This window comes from Doryrhamphus excisus, chromosome 11 (genome assembly GCF_030265055.1).
Source record: "Doryrhamphus excisus isolate RoL2022-K1 chromosome 11, RoL_Dexc_1.0, whole genome shotgun sequence".
Lineage (NCBI taxonomy): Eukaryota > Metazoa > Chordata > Actinopteri > Syngnathiformes > Syngnathidae > Doryrhamphus > Doryrhamphus excisus.
In genome coordinates, this window is record NC_080476.1 from 16218984 (window position 1) to 16241011 (window position 22028).

At 37.7% G+C, this 22028-nt stretch overlaps 1 protein-coding gene across 2 annotated transcripts in view; it reads left to right on the forward strand.

Moving 5' to 3' along the window:
* The window catches only part of LOC131138138 (rho GTPase-activating protein 26-like), a 57564-nt gene that overhangs the window by 26442 nt on the left and 9094 nt on the right, over positions 1 to 22028 (forward strand). For both annotated transcript variants that reach the window (XM_058086801.1, XM_058086802.1), the window contains exons 3-18: positions 1851 to 1946; positions 3372 to 3433; positions 3534 to 3605; positions 8157 to 8258; positions 8321 to 8431; positions 8578 to 8682; positions 10088 to 10217; positions 10369 to 10469; positions 12184 to 12278; positions 12450 to 12528; positions 13005 to 13041; positions 14376 to 14441; positions 14665 to 14739; positions 16404 to 16488; positions 16748 to 16806; positions 21573 to 21678. In XM_058086801.1, coding sequence (XP_057942784.1) covers positions 1851 to 1946; positions 3372 to 3433; positions 3534 to 3605; positions 8157 to 8258; positions 8321 to 8431; positions 8578 to 8682; positions 10088 to 10217; positions 10369 to 10469; positions 12184 to 12278; positions 12450 to 12528; positions 13005 to 13041; positions 14376 to 14441; positions 14665 to 14739; positions 16404 to 16488; positions 16748 to 16806; positions 21573 to 21678 — 1381 coding nt within the window. The remainder of the gene's footprint in view (positions 1 to 1850; positions 1947 to 3371; positions 3434 to 3533; positions 3606 to 8156; positions 8259 to 8320; positions 8432 to 8577; positions 8683 to 10087; positions 10218 to 10368; positions 10470 to 12183; positions 12279 to 12449; positions 12529 to 13004; positions 13042 to 14375; positions 14442 to 14664; positions 14740 to 16403; positions 16489 to 16747; positions 16807 to 21572; positions 21679 to 22028) is intronic.

A 22028-nucleotide genomic window follows, 5' to 3' on the forward strand; every position in this document is an offset into this window, starting at 1 on the left:
CAACAGATGTACAGGAAAGCATCATTTGCTCAAGAGCTTTAAAGCAACAATATGTAATAACCTGATGGGAAAATAAACATAGTATACACTAGCTTGAAATGAGGAGGCATGAGTGTTCTTTCCATTGGACTCATATATCACCTCGTTGAGTGCGCTATAATTGCTGGACCAGGCAGGGCATCTCTCATGTGGTGTTAGCATGAGTGTATTCATCAATGTTTAGTGTAGAGTCATATGAAAATTAGATAAAGGATATTTATTGAACAGCATTTACTTGAACCCACCTTTTTCAGTGCTTTGGTTCCGATTTTCTACAATAAAAGCTCTGATAAAACATTCCGCTGTTCTCAAATATCTTACTTTTTATTTTTCTGCACAAAATAAGATGAAAAATAAATAAACAAATCAAGAATAAAGAAAATCAATCAATCAGTAATAAATATAATAATAATAATAATAAAACGGCAAATAATAACTTAAGAAACCACATATAGTTGGTGGGTAGACAAATTATTTTTTTCAGATTAAAATGAACAAAGCATTATTAGAGCCCTGTAGACATGACAAAACACGACTATAGTCACATTTATACTCTTTTTATTTACAACGTATTGCGCAACTGCAGGGTCTTGAGACACATGCTAACTCGCAAACTAGAGAGCTAGCGACCTAAACGGTAGCCTCCAAGTTATTTCCTTTAAACGTAAAGAGCCAAAAACTTACCACTTCCACACGGATAGGGAGGATAACTATTAACAGTTATTTAACCTTCAACATGAACATTAATCAAACATAATAATTTTTTCTGGGTACATGATACCATACAGCATCCATATCAAACTTGCGCGGGCCGCACTAACATTAAACTTTCATATCAAGGCGGGGGCCTCAAACTAGTGTCCTGCGGGCCACATTTGGCCCGCGGGCCGCGTGTTTGAGACCCCTGGTCTAAAAAGCGTTGCGGCAACACACAGGAGCATCCTGGCCTGCAACAACTTCCTGTCATGTGACTGGCAACAGGAAAGCACTGCAGTGAAGGTGACCTCGTCTTGACTTTTTATGGAAGGGAAGCCTAAAAAGAACAAACAATATTAAAACCATAACATATCTAGCATGCTGCTATCTTTATACGGTAGGCATTGACTCTATCATTTGGAATTATGAATGAAATATAGACACCCAATTTTGAACTCCTCATCTTAGCAAGACTTTCAATAATTGGATCCTTGCGTCTTGTAGGGAACAATTTGGGGAAGGTTCTCCTCTGTTCCCCAGTGCACCAACCAATGTCAATAAAAGCATATTTAGATGAGTTTGGTGTGGAACAACTTGCACACGAGTCCAATCACACATCTTAATGGGATGCATGGTCAGCAGGTCCTATCTCAGGTTCAACATCTGTGACCTTTGACCACTCAAATGTTTTCACTTCCTGTATGTGCAGTGAACACATGGTCAAAGAGTTTGCTTCGTATGTGGAAAAATGTTATTATAATGTTGTGTTTTTGATGTTAGAAAAGTGCTGAATGAGCAGAATCTTATAAATATGAAACATCTCTCCGTAGCTTCTCTTCTATTGTACCCAAAATAACCATTTTTTTCACCACTTTCTAGTATTTAATATTACAGACATCAAATTACACAATTAAAGGTAACAACCCCCCCCCCCCTTTCCAGCCAACAAGGTGTACCTTTTTAATTTTTTTCGCAGAAGCTAGCAACCCTACAACTTTAAGTTAGGGGCCACTGTGCAAGCAGAGTAAAAAAAAAAAAAGTTAGTCTGGATCATTAAGGGCCGTCTTCCATGCCAATTCATCCTAACTTGTCCCTTTTCTTCTCCGTTGTTCCAGGTCTGTCCACGGCCAAGAGGAAGTTTGCCGACTCTCTGAATGATTTTAAATTCCAGTGCATCGGGGATGCCGAGACGGATGATGAGATATGCATAGGTGGGTTCTAACACTGTACACTTGTACAGTTGTTGTATCCAAACAGTCAAAATTCCTGACTTATTTGATTCTTTAGAATGAAAATCTGGAAAAACCGGCTGAGTTGGATCCAACTCTGACAAACATGAATGTCAATGCTATTGTTTTGCTGAAGAATGACATAATTAGTCATTTCATGAACTCACCAAGGTCGCTTTTGGTGTCTGTGGAAACATGCAAGCACTAGTCACCACACCCTGTGTGTGTGTGTGTGCGCAACCATACACTGTTGTTGTTTGACTATCTCTAGCTGCAGTATCTTCCCTCAACAGCTTGCAGGCCTTCACTTAAAAAAAAAGTTAGTGTGCCTTCTCTTTTATAAACAATTATTTTATCACACCTCAAAATTAATGTTATTATCACAAAATGCAATTTAAGTTATTTTACACTCACTTTGGGGCAGGAAAATGACTTTTATATAATTAAATGCCGTGTGGTGCAATTTTTCATGAACTGGTCCAAAAGATATTATTCATTATTTACAACTATAGATAAGATATTATGTTTATTTGTGTGTATTATTCATTATTTTATTTTTCATTAATTTTTGTTCATCCATTTAATGATTAGTATATTTATAATTGTTAATTTTATATGTATGTAAACAAATATATACAGTCCCTCGCCACTGTGCAGTTTGAATATCGCACCATCACTGGTGTTGTGGTTTTTTAATTTATTAATAAGTTATTTATATTTTTTAGTTGACTATGGCCTAGTAATAGTCAGAGAATATGCATATGGCCATTATTTAATTGAAAAGAAATAACATACAGCTGGTCCAAAAGATATTATGAATTATTTACAATTATAGATAAGATATTATGTTTATTTGTGTGTATTATTCATTATTTTATTTTGTTTCATTGATTTTTGTTCATCTATTTAATGATTAGTATATTTATAATTGTTTGTTTTATATGTATGTAAACAAATATATACAGTCCCTCGCCACTGCAGTTTGAATATTGCTGTTGTTGTTTTTTTTTTAATTTATTAATAAATAATTTCAATTTTTTAGTTGACTACGGCCTAGTAATAGTCAGAGAATATGCATATGGCCATTATTTAATTGAAAAGAAATAACATACAGCTCCAAATCCCACTCTTTTTGCATGTTTATTACATGTTTTTCCATATCCCATTTTGTTTGACGGTCCTTGAACGCACCATAGCCGTGTGCGTGTGCCAACACTGCACAGATAGACTTATACTGTATTTTTTCCTTGGTCCCAAATGCTGAGTGTATACTGTTGGTGACTATAGGGGTGTTACTTCATGTCTAGAAGGCTCTAGTAATGTTAAAACACATTTAGAAGGTCGTTAACAGGTTTTGGTGTTTGCAAATTTCATTAATTCTATCCCTCTTTCCTTTTCACCCCAAAGCTAAATCTCTCCAGGAGTTTGCAGCAGTTCTACAAAACCTGGAAGACGAGAGGACACGGATGGTAGGTCACCCCAATTCGACGAATACAGACGATGCGTGCTTATTCATTGGTTTTGCCGCATGATTTGCATGCTTGCTTTTTGCACGGTGTGTGTCCTCAGATTGAGAACGCCAACGATGTGCTCATTATGCCTCTGGAGAGGTTCAGGAAAGAGCAGATCAGTGCCGCTAAGGTAAGACAGTGAGGCCTTTTTTCCCCCCCATCAATAACATTTACTGCTGCTACACGCACACTTGTACTGTACATCAGCGTCCATCTCATTCATCAACAAATCAATAAAACACCCTTTTAGTCTTTTCCGCTGTTGGAAACCTGACCTGACATCCGCTTTTGCTAATATTGTTATGTAAGGTGGTACAGTAAACCTCGGATATATCGGATTCAATTGTTCCCACTGGTTTTGTCCGATATAAGCGAAATCCGTTATATGCGTATACCGGAAAATGTCCGTTTTACGCATATATCGGATTTATATCCGGTATATGCGTAAATCGGATTTTATCCGTTATAAAAAGGCACTTCCTTGACTATGTTTCCAATGTACCTGGACACGCAGGCAACGCTGCAAACGCTGCAAATGACGTCGTATAGCGGCCTGTCACGATTCGGCGAATCGGAGCGCCACGATGCGGCCATCCGATATATGCGAGGGAAATTTAATGGAAATGCATTGGAACGGGACTGGAGATTTTGTCCGAAATAGGCGAAATCCGTTATAAAAAATCCGATATATGCAATGAATTTTTATTGGAAATGCATTACAGAAAAATCGGTTCTTTTTTATCTGTCCGTTGTGAGCGAATTTCCGATATATCCGAGGTTTACTGTAGTAAGCAGGAGTTTACTGTGGCCTTCGATACCCACCACAAAATTTAAATGTAAGTAAAGAGAATTAGAAAACGTGTAGGATTATAGCCCATATGAATAAGATACCCATCCGACCTCCAGTGGTCTCAATGAAAGCATCACAACATGACCTGCTTAGGAGATGAAATAACAACACAATGTTGTCATAGTAACCCAGTAATTCCATGATGATGATGGCGGTGGTGGTGGTGGGTGGGGATCCCTGGTGATTAGTATATTTGTAATTGTTCATTTTATATATATGTAAACAAATATATACAGTCCCTCGCCACTGTGCAGTTTGAATATCGCACCATCACTGTTGTTGTTTTTTTTACATAACAAAATGCAATTTAGGTTATTTTACACTCACTTGGGGGCAGGAAAATGACTTTTATATAATTAAATGCCGTGTGGTGCAATTTTTCATGAGCTGGTCCAAAAGATATTATGAATTATTTACAATTATAGATAAGATATTATGTTTATTTGTGTGCATTATTCATTATTTTATTTTGTTTCATTAATTTTTGTTCATCTATTTAATGATTAGTATATTTATAATTGTTCGTTTTATATGTATGTAAACAAATATATACAGTCCCTCGCCCACTGTGCAGTTTGAATATCGCACCATCACTGTTGTTATATTTTTTTTATTTATTAATAAATTATTTATATTTTTTAGTTGACTATGACCTAGTAAAGAGAATATGCATATGGCCATTATTTAATTGAAAAGAAATAACATACAGATACAAGATATTATTAACTATTTACAATTATAGATAAGATATTATGTTTATTTGTGTGTATTATTCATTATTTTATTTTTTTCATTAATTTTTGTTCATCTATTTAATGATTAGTATATTTATAATTGTTCATTGGTGACATCCTGTCATAGTAAGTATTAAGGATCGACCGATACATCGGCCGGCCGATATATCGGGCCAATATTTGCGTTTTTTCGTAGTATCGGTATCGGCTGATACGCGCGTGGGTTCGCCGATGTATTTTTCCACCGCATGATTTACAGCCAGGCATCGCAGAGGACCCCGCAACACACGCTGCGGAGGAGCGTAAATTTAAACTACGACAGAAATGTTTTGCACATGGTTGAATATTTATTCCTTTTAAAGTTGATAATGCCGTTTAAATGTGTGTTTAAGAAAGCTGAATCCTACTGTGTTCAGTGTTTACATATAATAATACATAATAATAATACATATTTGTTTAAACATAAGACCTGGAATATTTGTTATCATGGTCATTTATTTCATGTAAATTGAGGGATCAAAAGCAGTATTGGCCACAAATATCGGCCCAAGCAAAATCGGCCATCGGCTAAGGGTGATGGAAAAAAATCGGTATCGGCATCGGCCCCCCAAAAAAACCATATCAGTCGATCCCTAGTAAGTATACATCATTGTGTCCTCTAAAACATTACACAGGATTGGCACTGACAATTAGCTATTTTTAATGGTGCTCTGCTTTGCCTTTGCAGAAACATGTTTCATACCCCCCCGCCCCCTATTTCAGTTACTCTTCTATGCTCATTAGCAATGTGACCCAGAAGAGTCACCGCAGGGGGTTCCTCATATAGCGTATACGGTTAGACAGCACCCTCTTTTGATTGCGACGTCAGCGGTCAGATTAAGAAGCCATCGCACGTAATCTCTGTGAACGCTAATCCGAGTTTAGCCCGAAAAGAAGTGACATCTTTGCCTGGCACACTTCTCACCTTGCTCTATAACGCCTCTTCCCGCCCACCACCCCACCCCCACCGACCTTTGCAGCATGAATGGATGCATTTGATGCTAAACATATTTACTATTTTGCATCAAGGTGAATTCATTAGATTTCTATCACATTTTAACATCATTAGCCGCCGTGCTAATGTAAAAAGTAGGGCTGATGATAAAAAAAAAATGGAATCAAATTAATCTGTTTTTGGATTAATCGCCATTTAAAAGTAGAAATATGCCGTTCTACTGCATTTAATGAACAAAAACCCAAATGACTGGATACAATATTATATTAAATATATATATTTGTATGTATTAACAGCTCTAAATGAGCTGTTCACCCAACAGCAGCCTCTTTAATAGCAGCAGAACATGTGAATCACATTTTAAACGCGTTATTATGAGCCATGATGGGTTGAATTATTAGATTTTCTGTGCCATAACTACTAAAATATTTATTACTTATTGCTGTCCAGTTTGGAACCACCCTGATGGAAAAAAACAGTATAGACTAGCGACAAGCATAGACCAGCATATGTTTGTTTTTGTGCTGGTATGCTGGTCTATGGTGGTTTTTCCCAGCAGGGCAATGAACACCGATAAATTAGGAACGACTGTACCAACATAGTAAGTGGTGATCATCTCTCACAAATATTGGACAAAAGTATTTGGACACCTGTGGTGTATTTATTGAGTTAGGCTCACTTGGCTATACCTTATACCTTATACGTATACCTGTTGTTTTTTCAGGAAAAAGTGCTGGTGTCCAAATATATTTTTAAAGGAAATATCCACCTCCCCTTAACAACTAAACCAAATAACTCAGCTTTTTTCTAGCCTTTATATCCCTGTGTTTAGTCAGCATACTCCAGTAATTGGAGGAGTAATGAAGTCAGTCTAGGAAGACATTGCCCCCTGTTGCCTGATTTTGGAAGTACAGCAAATTCAATCCCATTTCATTTTAACTAAATGACAACTCTTTAATCTTAGTCTGCCTTTCATTATATATGATTATCTCCATAGTAGTAATGTGTTCTCCAGCTGTTGTCCGAGCCTCTTCTTCCTCCTGTTAAATCGACTTGGGATACAATACATGTTTTAATTGCATGGCGTCATTTTATTGCTTTGACTTGGCTTGACCTAGGGATTTTTGTATTTTGTTTCCGTGGACAATAATGTATATCCGAGCCAGCAAATAGAATGTACAGGATGTACCCTTGAGGTGCCCTTAACACCTCCCCAACGAGGCGTCCAGGAGCCACCTCATCTGGCTCCTCTCAAGACCCGGAGGTACTTAAAGTCCTCTAGTTGGGAGATGAACCATAGACTCGGAGACTTGGACTTGGAGGTGCAGATTTCATTCATTAATTCATTAATTTTCTACCGCTTATCCTCACGACGGTCGCGGGGGTGCTGGAGCCTATCCCAGCTGTCTTCGGGCGAGAGGCGGGGTACACCCTGGACTGGTCGCCAACCAATCACAGGGCACATATAGACAAACAACCATTCACACTCACATTCATACCTATGGACAATTTGGAGTCGCTAATTAACCTAGCATGTTTTTTGGAATGTGGGAGGAAACCGGAGTACCCGGAGAAAACCCACGCATGCACGGGGAGAACATGCAAACTCCACACAGAGATGGCTGAGAGTGGAATGAATTGAACCCTGGTCTCCTAGCTGTGAGGTCTGCGCGCTAACCACACGACCGCCATGCAGCCTGCAGATTTCATGATATTGTAAAATGCAATACTGCAATACTGTATGATATGTTCTCTTACATTCTGGTGTCTGTAGACTTTATCATCCATCCGTCAGTTAAAGGCAGCATTCATGACACAGTCATTATTTAATAGGCAGCTGTGTTCCCCCGAGGAGCAAAGCGTAGTAAATCACATAGCAGCCCATCCAAATGTATCTTACGCTCTTCCTCAGGATTGCAGAATCTGCCACTTTTTTAGTCACTAAACTCTCTGGCCACAACTTTAGGTACACCTCCCTGTACAAATTCCGCTTTTGTAAAGATGCGGCTGCGACTTTGTTTCAATCACACACGGAGCTAAGTTGACAAAGAGTTTGCCGTGTGTGAGGTCACATCATGTCAGACTGTTTATCTTCTGTTTCAGGAAGCCAAGAAAAAATACGACAAAGAGACGGAGAAGTACTGTGCAGTACTCGAGAAGCACCTGAGTCTTTCAGCAAGAAAGAAAGAGTCCCATCTGCATGAGGTAAAATGTTGCGTGGTAGCTGATATTTTAAGGGTACTAATATTTATTTATACTTTTTGCAGGCGGACAACCAGGTCGATCATGTCCGGCAGCATTTCTATGAGGTCTCTTTGGAGTATGTCTTCAAAGTGCAGGAGGTCCAAGAGAGGAAGATGTTTGACTTTGTGGAGCCGGTAAGAATCTTCATTTTGTACACTTTATTACTCAATAGCGTCAACAAGTATGTCCAAACTTTTGGTGCTCAACTGTGGGTGTCACTTTGCAAAACAAAAATGGGTACATGATGCATCAAGGTTGTCCATGTTTGTTGCTCCCTCAGCTGCTGGCCTTCCTTCAAGGCCTCTTCACCTACTATCACCACGGCTACGAGCTAGCAAAGGACTTCAACCACTTCAAGACGGACCTCACGATCAGCATACAAAACGTAAGGTCTCCCATGCATCTAGAAAAATGTAGAAGGTTTTGCTCTTTTGGCATGTATGGCACGGGGTCATTTATTGTTTATCTTTTCCCTTTGCCGCCTGCTTTATGTTTTCCCCTTTTTAATTGCCAGCCATTTTCCAAAAACAACCTCTCCAGAATCGGCCATTTTAGATTTTGGCTGATCTTTCAAAGCACACATAATGAATTATTGTTATTTATTCTAAATTATTTGAATTATTTATACAAATTACTTTACGCTGTATATTGTTGTTCATATTTGATGTAATCTATTTATTCTCCACATTTTTTATTTTTTATTTTTTATTTTTTATTTTTTATTTTTTATTTTTTATTTTTTATTTTTTATTTTTTATTTTTTATTTTTTATTTTTTATTTTTTATTTTTTATTTTTTATTTTTTATTTTTTATTTTTTATTTTTTATTTTTTCATTCATTCATTCATTTTCTACCGCTTTTCCTCACGAGGGTCGCGGGGGTGCTGGAGCCTATCCCAGCTATCTTCGGGCGAGAGGCGGGGTACACCCTGGACTGGTCGCCAGCCAATCACAGGGCACATATAGACAAACAACCATTCACACTCACATTCATACCTATGGACAATTTGGAGTCGCTAATTAACCTAGCATGTTTTTGGAATGTGGGAGAAAACCCACGCATGCACGGGGAGAACATGCAAACTCCACACAGACATGGCCGAGGGTGGAATCGAACCCTGGTCCTCCTAGCTGTGAGGTCTGCGCGCTAACCACTCGACCACCGTGCCACCTATTTATTATTTATTATTTATTATTTATTATTTATTATTTATTATTTATTATTTATTATTTATTATTTATTATTTATTATTTATTATTTATTATTTATTATTTATTATTTATTATTTATTAAGATATGCCTTTATTTGTCCCTCAGTGGGGAAATTTGTTTTACATAGCAGCAAGAGTACAGAGTCAGTTAAGCAGTACAAAATACACAACATAGAAAAATAAATATAAACAACCCAAGTATTAACAAAATCCACAGTTTTTCCCAGAGTTATATACAATACAGTATGTATATAATATGAAACGAGATGAGATATATGACCAATCTATTATTTATTATTTATTATTACACGGGAGCCAGACAACGACATTTCGTTGACAATTTCACTGCTGTGTTATTGTGCAATGACAATAAAGAAATGTCTATGTCTATTTATGACTGTATAAACATGGAACAGTTTCTCCGAGTACTCCGGTTTCCTCCCACATTCCAAAAAAACATGCTAGGTCAATTAGCGACTCCAAATTGCCCATAAGTATGAATGTGAGTGTGAATGGTTGTATGAAACATCCAACAACAAATACGCTATGCTCATTTCATTCTCTTTTGTATTCCACAGACGAGGAATCGTTTTGAGAGCACTCGATCCGAGGTGGAGTGTCTGATGAGGAAGATGAAGGAGAATCCACATGAACATAAGAGCATCAGCCAACACACAATGGAGGGATACCTCTTTGTGCAGGAGAAGCGTACGTACCAACACACACACAAATACATACAGTTGTAGTCCGAAGTCATATACTGTACTTCTTCTAACATAATCTGACAGGATATTTGTCCACAAATTGTTTGATTTCCTGCCCACTTTCCCGCTTTTAAACACAATGTTTTTCCCTTCAGGTTCATTTGTGTCAAGCTGGGTCAAGTACTACTGTACGTACCATCGGGAGCCAAAGCGTGTCACTATGGTTCTATTTGACCCCAAATCAGGTGGAAAAATGGTGAGTAAGGTTTTTTTTTTTCCTCTTCCGTGCATGTCACAATACCACAGCATCACAAGCAAAAGCGTCGACTCATCCGCAGTAAAATGTCAAACTTTGACTCATGCAGCGCGGTGTGGTGTGGTGTACACACATACCTGTAGAGACCCATTCAAAAGCGACAATCATCCAAAACAGCAGCCTTGAAAGAACATAAATACTGTACAGTATGTACAGTACGTGCGGGGCATGATTCCAAACTGTGGTCGGTTTTCACCCACGCACCGGATGAGACGCAGCTGAAGCATGTTTAGGCCTGATTTCTGAAGAACAGTGTGTGGAAAGATTCAGAAAGATAGGACTGTGTAAAACAGGGGTCTCAAACACACGGCCCACGGGCCATATGTGGCCCGCAGGACACTAGTTTGAGTCCCCCACCTTTATATGAAAGTTTAATGTTAGCGCGGCCCGCGCAAGTTTGATATGGATGCTGTATGGTATCATGTACCCAGAAAAAATTATTACGTTTGATTAATGTTCATGCTAAAGGTTAAATAACTGTTAATAGTTATCCTCCCTATCCGTGTGGAAGTGGTAAGTTTTTTGGCTATTTAAGTTTAAAGGAAATAACTTGAAGGCTACCGTTTAGGTCGCTAGCTCTCTAGTTTGCAAGTTAGCATGTGTCTCAAGACCCTGCAGTTGCGCAATATGTTGTAAATAAAAAGAGTATAAATGTGACTATAGTCGTGTTTTGTCATGTCTACAGGGCTCTAATAAAGCTTTGTTCATTTTAATCTGAAAAAAATAATTTGCCTACCCACCAATATGTGGTTTCTTAATTTTTTATTATTTGCCGTTTCATGATTATTATTTATTTATTTATTTATATTCATTTATTTATTTATTACTTTTGATTGATTGCTTTTATTTATTCTTGATTTGTTTATTTATTTTTCATCTTATTTTGTGTAGAAAAATAAAAAGTAAGATATATGAGAACAGTGGAATGTTTTATCAGAACTTTTCTTGTAGAAAATCGGAACCAAAGCGAAGTTTTTTTTAATTTTTTTGTTTTTAATAAATGCGTTTTTTCTTGTTTTTTTTTTTTTTTGGTAAAACCTGATGCGGCCCAGTCTCACCCAGACCCGAGCTCCAGTGGCCCCCAAGTAAATTGAGTTTGAGACCCCTGGTGTAAAAGGTTCAAATCCCAGAAGCCTTGTTGGGAAGGTTTATTTAGTTGACGCTCAAGGCAAGGCTCAACTAATTTTTAACCTAAGGAACACTATCAATATCATTTAAGCTGTGTGCTAAGCTAAGTGTCATGTTTGTTTTTTTTTATTACCCACCCTCGGCCATCTCTGTGTGGAGTTTGCATGTTCTCCCTGTGCATGCGTGGGTTTTCTCCGGGTACTCCGGTTTCCTCCCACATTCCAAAAACATGCTAGGTTAATTGGCGACTCTAAAAATTAAGCTGGGAAGTCACAGAAAACTTCCAAAAGTGGAATGTTCCTGCGACAAACAGTGGAACTTCCATGCACAAATTGATTTTAGCAAGCAGATACCCACAGTAGCCCACTGATACCCACTGTATGTATATTTTATGACGTCTAAAATAGATGTACAAATATAAAGTAAGTTGTGACAATTCCTAGGTTTTGGAGATGAATTTATTTTGAAACTGTTTTTGTGGGTTCACATTGGTAAAGCACCAATTTCTGAGTCTTCTGTTCTTCAGGGTGAAGAAGAGACCTTCATCCTTAAGTCCTGCACCAGGAGGAAGACAGACTCAATTGAAAAACGGTTCTGCTTTGACGTGGAAGCTGTGGACAGGTGAGAGTGTAATTACACCAAATAGACACAAGGGGGTGGTGACAATCTGATTGTTTTGAGGTCTGGTGAGAGACTTTGCTGTCACGTTGGCCATTGCTTAGATATGATTGAGTTGAATGATATTTTGTTTAATATTATTTGTGCTAATCCATTTGAATTTGGTGTTTAAAGGCCGGGAATGATCACCATGCAAGCTTTATCCGAGGAAGACCGCAGGTTGTGGATGGAGGCCATGGATGGGAGAGAGCCGGTACGTTGCCAAGGTTACCAGTGTGTTTTTATATGACGCAGATATTGAGATGAGATATAGCGGGACGAAACATCCCTTGAATGAACATCCTAAAATGAACATTTTATGGAGTAAAAAAAAAAACACATTATGTATCGCACGTACAGCAGTTGACAGGATTTACCATGCCTGGTTAAAACAACTACTACAGTATTTGTAGCCACTCAGTGATGTGTGTACACCAGAACCTTTCCATTTCCATGGCAACTGAAGTTAAAAAGACTGCCAGCAATAAAAGAAAGTGGCATTAATGGCTTTACCTTTTTTTTTTTGCATTATCTAAACCCTAGTGAGTGCATTAGTGCATTTTAAGTTAAAATTAGCTAAATTGATGTCGTAGAATTTAAAGCTTCAGAAGTGGAATGGTGAAATCTCGCTGCATCCATTATTATATATATTTTTGAAATCTCTAAAGATGATTTATGTTCTTTTTGTAGGTGTACAATCTCAATAGGGACAACCACACAGAAGGAAGTAAGAACCTTTCTAACTTTCCTTGTATATCCTTAATTTGACTTTTAATGTTGTTGTTGTTGTAATATGTGAAAACATTACTCCATATTTTTAGTTCTTCATTCGTTCTTCATTAGTTCCTCAGTAACGACTGTGTTTTTGTGTACCTTGTACTTAAAGTGAGACCCTACAAAAAATTTAACTTTTAATTAGTTTAATGTATTTTTTTATTTAAAACATAAAAAATGAATAATACATAATACAACACAATAGATAAAGAAAACTGTACAATAATACAATACAATAAAACAATAATATAAACCTGCTAACAATTAGCATGCTAGCACCAAAAGTGCCAAGAAGGCATTCCTACATCATGCCATGTATATATAGGCCTTTAGACGTGAGGAATACAGGAAAAATGCTAACATGCTAACAGTTAGCATGCTAGCACCAAAAGTGCCAAAAAGCATTCCTATATCATGCCATGTATACATTGGCCTTTAGATGCGAGGAATAAATCTAAAATGCTAACAGGTATACAGCTAAAATGCTAGCATGCTAACAGTTAGCTAACAGTTAGCAGGTGCTAACAGTTAGCATGCTAGCACCAAAAGTGCCACAAAAGCATTCCTACATCATACCACGTATATATAGGCTTTTAGACGTGAGGAATACAGCTAAAATGCTAATGGTTAGCATGCTAGCACCAAAAGTGACAAGAAAGCATTACTATATCATGCCATGTACATATAGGCCTTTAGATGTGAGGAATACAGCTAAAATGCTAACAGGTATACAGCTAAAATGCTAGCATGCTAACAGTTAGCATTCCTACATCATACCATGTATATATAGGCCTTTAGACGTGAGGAATGCAGCTAAAATGCTAACGGTTAGCATGCTAGTACCAAAAGTACCAAGAAAGCATTCCAATCTTTCGATGTGAGGAATACATCTAAAATGCTAACAGGTATACAGCTAAAATGCTAGCATGCTAACAGTTAGCATTCCTACATCATACCATGTATATATAGGCCTTACAACAGGACTAAAATAGCCAAAATTCCAACATGCTAACAGTTAGCATGGTGACACATAGCAAGATAGTGTACTAATACAAATTCAATATTAAATAATATTAATTAAATAATATGTCAATGTGCTATAATGTTTTCATAAATAATATTTTTACTTTACGATAAAGTAGACAAAAATACAGTAGTTACTGAGGAGCCGAATGAGGAAGCGAAGAAGGGAAGCCATAGGGAGCTATAGGGAGCCTATAGATTGTATAATTGTTGTTGGTATTCACTGCCCTCTCTTTTTCCCTGCCCTGGTTTTCTCTTCACTAGTGGCCCAGCTGGATGTGATCGGGTTCAACGTGATGAAAAAATTCATTTATGCAGTGGAGACTCGAGGTAGAGTACAACCCATGCTATAAGCAACACAGCCTATAGAATAGCTTTACATTGGTATGGCATTGAGCCCCCAGTCTAATGCAGCTATTGGAGTTTTTGCAGAAGGAATACAAACTGATATTCCAGTAAATCCAGCGTGGACCTCGACTGTGTATTCTTGTGAAATATGTTGAGTAAAATGCTTTTATGCTCGCTTTTAGAATTCTTTTCACTCCTCTCCCAGGTATCGACGAGCAGGGCTTGTATCGAATCGTCGGCGTCAGCTCCCGCGTTCAGAAACTATTGAACCTCGCTATGGGTAAGCGCAAAGAACACCCACTTTCATACACAATGGTGTCTTCTTTTTGCCTGTTTGTGTGTGAACATTAAAACACAACTACACACCACAACTCATCAACATCGAACCTTTTTATTGAAAGTGTATGAAGAAGTCTTCCTCCAACTGTTGGTGGTCCATCAGTCATTAGTGATTACATTTCAAATGTACCATTGAAGCTTGCTTAATTGTGGTCAGCACCCAGTGGCTTTATCTACCTCTGCATGCGCTTTAAATATGGCTACTCAGCTGTTTGTGTTAAACTGACCATGCTGTTGAATGCTGCCTCATCAGCTTGCACCTCATGGTGATCACAACATTGGTTCTGTTGCCGCTGTGTTGTGCAAGCTATTTGTCAGGGCTCGACAATAATGATGTACCGATGGCCCGGGGCAAGTTAAAACAAAATTGGGGCAAGTACATCCAATCAGTGATATTCCCGTCGGGCAAGTGCACTTTGGAATGCCATACTGCCAAGAGTTTTTTTTAAAAGCGGTTCTTGTTGGGTGTTGGTAAAACACGGACTGCGTAATTCCAGTGGTAATTTGCAAAACAATCCTTGCAAATCTTGAAATGGACCAATCAGAATCGTTTATTTAGACCGCGGCCCGCGTTTTACCCAGACCCGTTCTTGTTCACGATCAACCAATCAGCGATGGTTTCACTAGGAAAACATCTATCATGGCGGCCCTGCCAACATGGTCTAATTCTTCAACAACTTCTGAAAAAAAAACAGCAAAAAGTGATGAAACAGTGCCTCCTAAACAAGTATTTTATTAGCGGCAGCAAATCAAATGATGGCACAGGTGAGTGAATCACATTGCTGTGACAATTTGAATTTTTCACAATAAAACACCACCGATTAGATCCAATACCAAAGTGCTGATTTTGCACAAGCTACAAAATCTAGCGCTTCCATTTCTCTGTATTTTTCTCGCCTTTGCTTCACAAATTATTGTTTGACCATTGAGCTTTTTTTCTGGATTAAAAACACTTTACTAGTACACAAATGTGTCTATTCAATAATGTTTCATTGTGGTGCACAACTTATAAATATCACTGCTTACTACGACTACCATGTGTAAGGTAGTATGGCATGCCATGTTAACTTACATCTACACAATTTTTTTTTTAAGCACAATGTTTATTCAATCACAAATGTACTTTTATTTATCAAGGCAAAGTGCCTAGAAGTCTCTTGACAATCCAGATTTCCATGCAACGTCATGATCTATGTAGGAAAACAACCACAAGAAATGATAATCATTTCATCTTTATTTGAGATTCTCATGTGATGCCACAAAAATTAGATGATATCATTATGGCGGTCTTTTCATTTTACATGGGGCAAGTTCGGGCAAGTAGTTCTCACCTTAAGGATTCCCCATGGGCAGGTAATTTTTGTTTTTAATGTAGAGCCCTGTTTGTGTAAAACCCATGCATATTAAACTGACCGTACTGTTTAATGTTGCCTCAGCAACTTACACCTTATGGCAATAACAACATCGGTTCTGTTGCTGCTGTTTTGCAATGTACTCATTATTAAATGACCGCTGTCTCATGCTCTCCAAATGAATAAATCATCATCATTAAAATGAAATGACAGCCTCCAATTGTAATGCTGTTTGTGTTTGTTTGTCTGCCAGATCCAAAAACGTGTGCTGATGTGGAGCTAGAGAACCCAGAGTGGGAGATTAAGACCATCACCAGCGCTATCAAGCACTATCTCAGGTAGGCGTCAAAAGGGCCCGTGTAAGAGGTCCAACAAGGCTGCTTTAAATTTAGTATAGGAAGAATATATCTTCTCGCAATATGCAATCTATGTTATTGACTTATATAAGACAACAGTCAAATGTCAGATTTAATGTCAGCTTGTTAATATTAGCATCGCCATCTTTTCAGACCAGCACGTCTCTGCCTTTATCTCATTCTTCAATTTCACCTGACATTCTCCACTTTTTTTTTTCTTTGTTGTTTTTTTTTTTTGAAGGATGCTCCCCGGCCCTCTCATGACATATCAGTACCAGAGGAGCTTCATCAAGGCTGCCAGTGAGTGTTCATCCTTCACAGGCTTAAATGTCACTCTGTCATCAGTGTTGTGTACTTGAGTCAGTTTGCTATAAGGTGAACTACCTGTACATCTTATTTTACAATGGACCAGAACCCACTGAGTTCAACTATTCAAAATATTTATTTCCCATGGGAGAGTATGTCAAGGTACACTTAAAGACAAATTAAATTAATTTAATTTAATTTAATTTAATTTAATTTAATTTAATTTAATTTAATTTAATTTAATTTAATTTGTCTTTAAGTGTACCTTGACATACTTTCCCATGGGAAATAAATATTTCTAATATTTCTATATTTCTATATTTCTATATTTCTATATTTCTAGATTAAATTAAATTAAATTTATTTTAATTTAATTTTTTTAAATTTAATTTAATTTAATTTGACGCATATTTGACGCTAAATTCTGATTGAACTCTCACGTTTACTACTTTTGGGGTCTTTGACTTTGGAGGGCCCATTGTATATGTACATTCAGTTTTGTTAATAATAATAAAAATAATACACACAAAAAGAACTTCATTGTACCCTTCCGGTATGGTACCACATTCATATATCAAAAATGTTTGCAGTTAGAGCATAGAAAACATGTTTATGACCTTCTAAATATGCATTTTAACATTATTAGAGCCCTCTAGACGTGAAATAACACCCCTATAGTCAACGCTACACTCATATTACCTAATATAGGAACAGAAAATAAGACATAAGATATAGTAAGAGACTCACACACGCCATGTTTGATTATTATAAGCGACTTTGGCTGACTGTTTTTGTAAAGTTTCATGTGAGCGAGACACTCACTGGCAACACGGACGCACATACCCCAAGTCTAAGTTTGTTTGACTTGGCATGCTTACTACATACTTATATAGTCGTAATACTTGTGTACTTTATGTACATTATAATTACACATACACAGTCAGTCTTTGGACACAGGCCTTTGTGTTTGAATGTGTGAGTATAGTACTGTATGTATTCTGAATCCCGTATATTTGTACTTGAGTTCATTTAAGAGGCACGTCAACGTGTGCAGGGTTTCATCCTTTCTAGTACCTAGACGAGGCTGATGTGTACTATACACTTACCAAAAGAAAAGAGAGGCTTCACTACACATCTGGACTCTTTCAATACCAAAGACGTATTTATTTACTTACTTTTTATAGTTGTTTAGATATTTGAGCTGTCACAAAAGCAAAAAAAAAAAAAAAGTGTCAAAGTGAAAGTTATGCTTGAAGTGTTTTATTTTAGTCAGGAACTGATATTTTCCTGAAACTTACCTATGTTCTACTGCTGATTACTAAAGAACGGAAACAGGTAGAAAGGAGTCTATAGATCTATAGAGGTCTTTTTTTTCCTGATGAAAGACAAGAGTCTAATCTCTGTGTTGGTCGCTTCCACGTTCATATAGCTATAGAAGATCAGTCATGATATAATGTCTATGTTAAGTATCGTAAAATGTGTTTTTATTCTTCAAAAAGCTCAGGTGGGGGCGGTCTAGTGGTTAGCGCGCAGACCTCACAGCTAGGAGACCAGGGTTCAATTCCACCCTCTCTGTGTGGAGTTTGCATGTTCTCCCCGTGCAAGCGTGGGTTTTCTCCGGGTACTCCAGTTTCCTCCCAAAAATTCCAAAAACATGCTAGGTTAATTGGCGACTCCAAATTGTCCATAGGTATGAATGTGAGTGTGAATGGTTGTTTGTCTATATGTGCCCTGTCATTGAATGGCAACCAGTCCTGGGTGTACCCCGCCAAAAGACAGCTGGGATAGGCTCCAGCACCCCCTGTGACCCTCGTGAGGAAAAAGTGGTCGAAAATGAATGAATGAATGAATGAATGAATGAAAAAGTCAGTGACTTGTTTTCCCGTTTTTTCTGTGGCTAAAGTTGCTCTAAGCTACCAAGAGAAAGGGAGTCCAGGAAATGACAGAGCGTCTCCGGCAATGGGGGAGAAAAAAAAAAAAGTGCTGGCGGGTGTTCATAGTGAAACAACGCCAAACAATCTTACTTTTTAGGGGTTTTGTAGCAATCATTCCATTTGTAAATGTGGCTGCCAGCAGATTTTTTAAATACATTTTTAACTCGGCTAAAGTGAAACTTCTGGTATTGTGTCTGATTTTGTTTACATTCATGCTGTGGTGTTCAAGGGCGCTTTTTTTTCCACTCCCAACGTATAGCCGTATATATTTTATTTTCACTAGCAAGTCATATCCGGATAGGTATCCTGGGGTGAACTCTCAGCCTTGGCTCCTCCTCCTGTTTTACATCCACTCCCCACTCAGCCCACAGGCCCACATCTGGCTTCTTTCTTCTCCTCCTCGAGTTTCACACGGGCCACGCTTAACTGCGTTTCAATGTCAGCAATGGGCAGCCAGCTAAAAAGGTGAAACAGTCCAATGGAGCAGAAGAGAGAGCTGGTGGGGAAAAAATGGGTGGAGCCACCTGGATACTTGCCAGAGGTGTGCTGTGTTGCAAAAGTATTGGGACATTTGTTACAGAAGGTCCCACTTTCACCGAAAACCGATGCCAACCGAGTTAATCCGCTTCCAGAAAACTAAAACTGTTCACGCAAAACACGTTTTTCTAGTTTCTTATCATTTTGACATGCATAAAACAGTTCTATAAATACACATTCAATATACATCAGGGGTCTCAAACTCAATTTACTTAGGAGCCACTGGAGTTCGGGTCTGGGTGAGACTGGGCCGCATCAGGTTTTGCAAAAAAAAAAAAAACGCATTTATTAAAAACAAAAAAATTTTTTAAAACTTCGCTTTGGTTCCAATTTTCTACAAGAAAAGCTCTGATAAAACATTATCAGAACAAAATATCTTAATTTTTTTTTTCTACACAAAATAAGATGAAAAATAAATAAACAAATCAAGAATAAAGAAAATTAATCAATCAGTAATAAATAAATATAATAATAATAATAAAATGGCAAATAATAAAAACTCAAGAAACCACATATAGTTGGTGGGTAGACAAATTATTTTTTTCAGATTAAAATGAACAAAGCATTATTAGAGCCCTGTAGACATGACAAAACACATGCTAACATGCTAACTCGCAAACTAGAGAGCTAGCGACCTAAACGGTAGCCTTCAAGTTCTTTCCTTTAAACTTAAGTAGCCAAAAACTTACCACTTCCACGCGGATAGGGAGGATAACTATTAACAGTTATTTAACCTTTAACATGAACATTAATCAAACGTAATAATTTTTTCTGGGTACATGATACCATACAGCATCCATATCAAACTTGCGCGGGCCGCACTTAACATTAAACTTTCATATCAAGGCGGGGGCCTCAAACTAGTGTCCTACGGGCCACATTTGGCCCGCGGACCGTGTGTTTGAGACCCCTGATATACATAATACACTTTCACCATCAACGAAGATGTCTATTCAAAGAGTATCATTTGAACACATTATAGGAATCTTTAATTATTGAATTATAATTTATTTTAAATAAAAAAGATAACATAATTGTGATTATTATCATTATTATATTTTATTATTTTGATTATTTCTTACACATATACACACAAAATCACACATACAATAATATACTGTAACTAAAACGCACATGTACGCCCACAAACAAAATGTGATCATTTCAGAAATAAATTGAGTATTACGTTTGCAGTGGGCAAATTTTATTACGTTTGTGGGAAATTTATTACATTTGCGGGATTATTACATTCAAAGCTGCAGATTTGTATTAAGTTTGTGGTTTATGACGTTTGTGGGCAGTTATGACGTTATCCTTTGCCATCACGACAGATCCACAGCCAAACAAACTCTGTGCTAATGTTCACACACAAGATCTACAGAAGACGTGTTGATCTTGCCGCCAAATCGTGACTTTAGGAACAGCGGCTTGTTGCCTCACTCTCGATGGGAATCGACTTATATGACCTTCGCTTAAAAAAAGTAAAAAAGTATTCTGCATTTCTCATGTTCCCTCATGTTAAAATCATCGACAGTTGACTTTCATACCTCATTTCCAACAAAAACCAAAGGCGGATCATTCCACCTCACAGTGTTTTATGACTTCCCTAATATGCGTTGGGCTGCTTGCTGTAGTGGAAAAAAAAGGTCAGAAATAAGTGGGTCATTTAGAAAGACGTTATAAAACAGCAGCTAGTCTGTCTCTCGATTTGGCCGCCTTTTCATGGACTTTGTTAACAAATATTGTCAAAGACGCACACAAGAGAGTACACATTATTTAACAGGAGCTCCATGCAGACTTGAGGACCATCGGGTTGAACCAAAGTATCACAGTAGTTCATTCCAGCTCATTATATGTAAGTTTTCATGTAAATTGATTTTAATAATGACTTCAGTGCATGAGAAACCAGAAAACCATATTAATACTATAAGTACATTGCTCACCAGCAAGAGAACCGATGTTGTAATAGCGATATGGACGTAATTTAGCATTAGTACCAGTGATGAGTTCATTGTCAAAAAACAACATCGTAAATATATACGAGGAGCCTAACCAACATTTTAAAGCACACAGAGAGGGAGATATGATATGATTGTAGAGGTAATCAAATATACATCAGGAGGTCGCCTACAGCCACAGCTGTTATGCCAATGGTATTTATAGGTAGACACTTCTAAGTGTTCGAGTAGTGGACACATCCTCATGCTGTGTTCACTTGGACAGCAAGAAAAGATCTCAACTTCCATTCCGAGTATTTATTATTTATTCTCCCGCCCATGTGTTTTCCAGAGTTGGACAACCCAGAAGCCAGAGTGAAAGAGATCCATGCTTTGGTGCACCGGTTGCCTGAGAAGAACAGGCAGATGTTGGAGATGCTCACCAAACATCTATCCAAGTAGGTGGAAAAAAAAAAAAATGGATTCAAACACAAAGCCATTGCTGTGTTCAATACTGTAGGCCAGGGTTCCCAAACATGCGGCCCGCGGGCCAAATGTGGCCCGCAGGACACTAGTTTGAGGCCCCCGCCTTGATATGAAAGTTTAATGTTAAAGGTTAAATAACTGTTAATAGTTATCCTCCCTATCCGTGTGGAAGTGGTAAGTTTTTGGCTATTTAAGTTTAAAGGAAATAACTTGAAGGCTACCGTTTAGGTCGCTAGCTCTCTAGTTTGCAAGTTAGCATGTGTCTCAAGACCCTGCAGTTGCGCAATATGTTGTAAATAAAAAGAGTATAAATGTGACTATA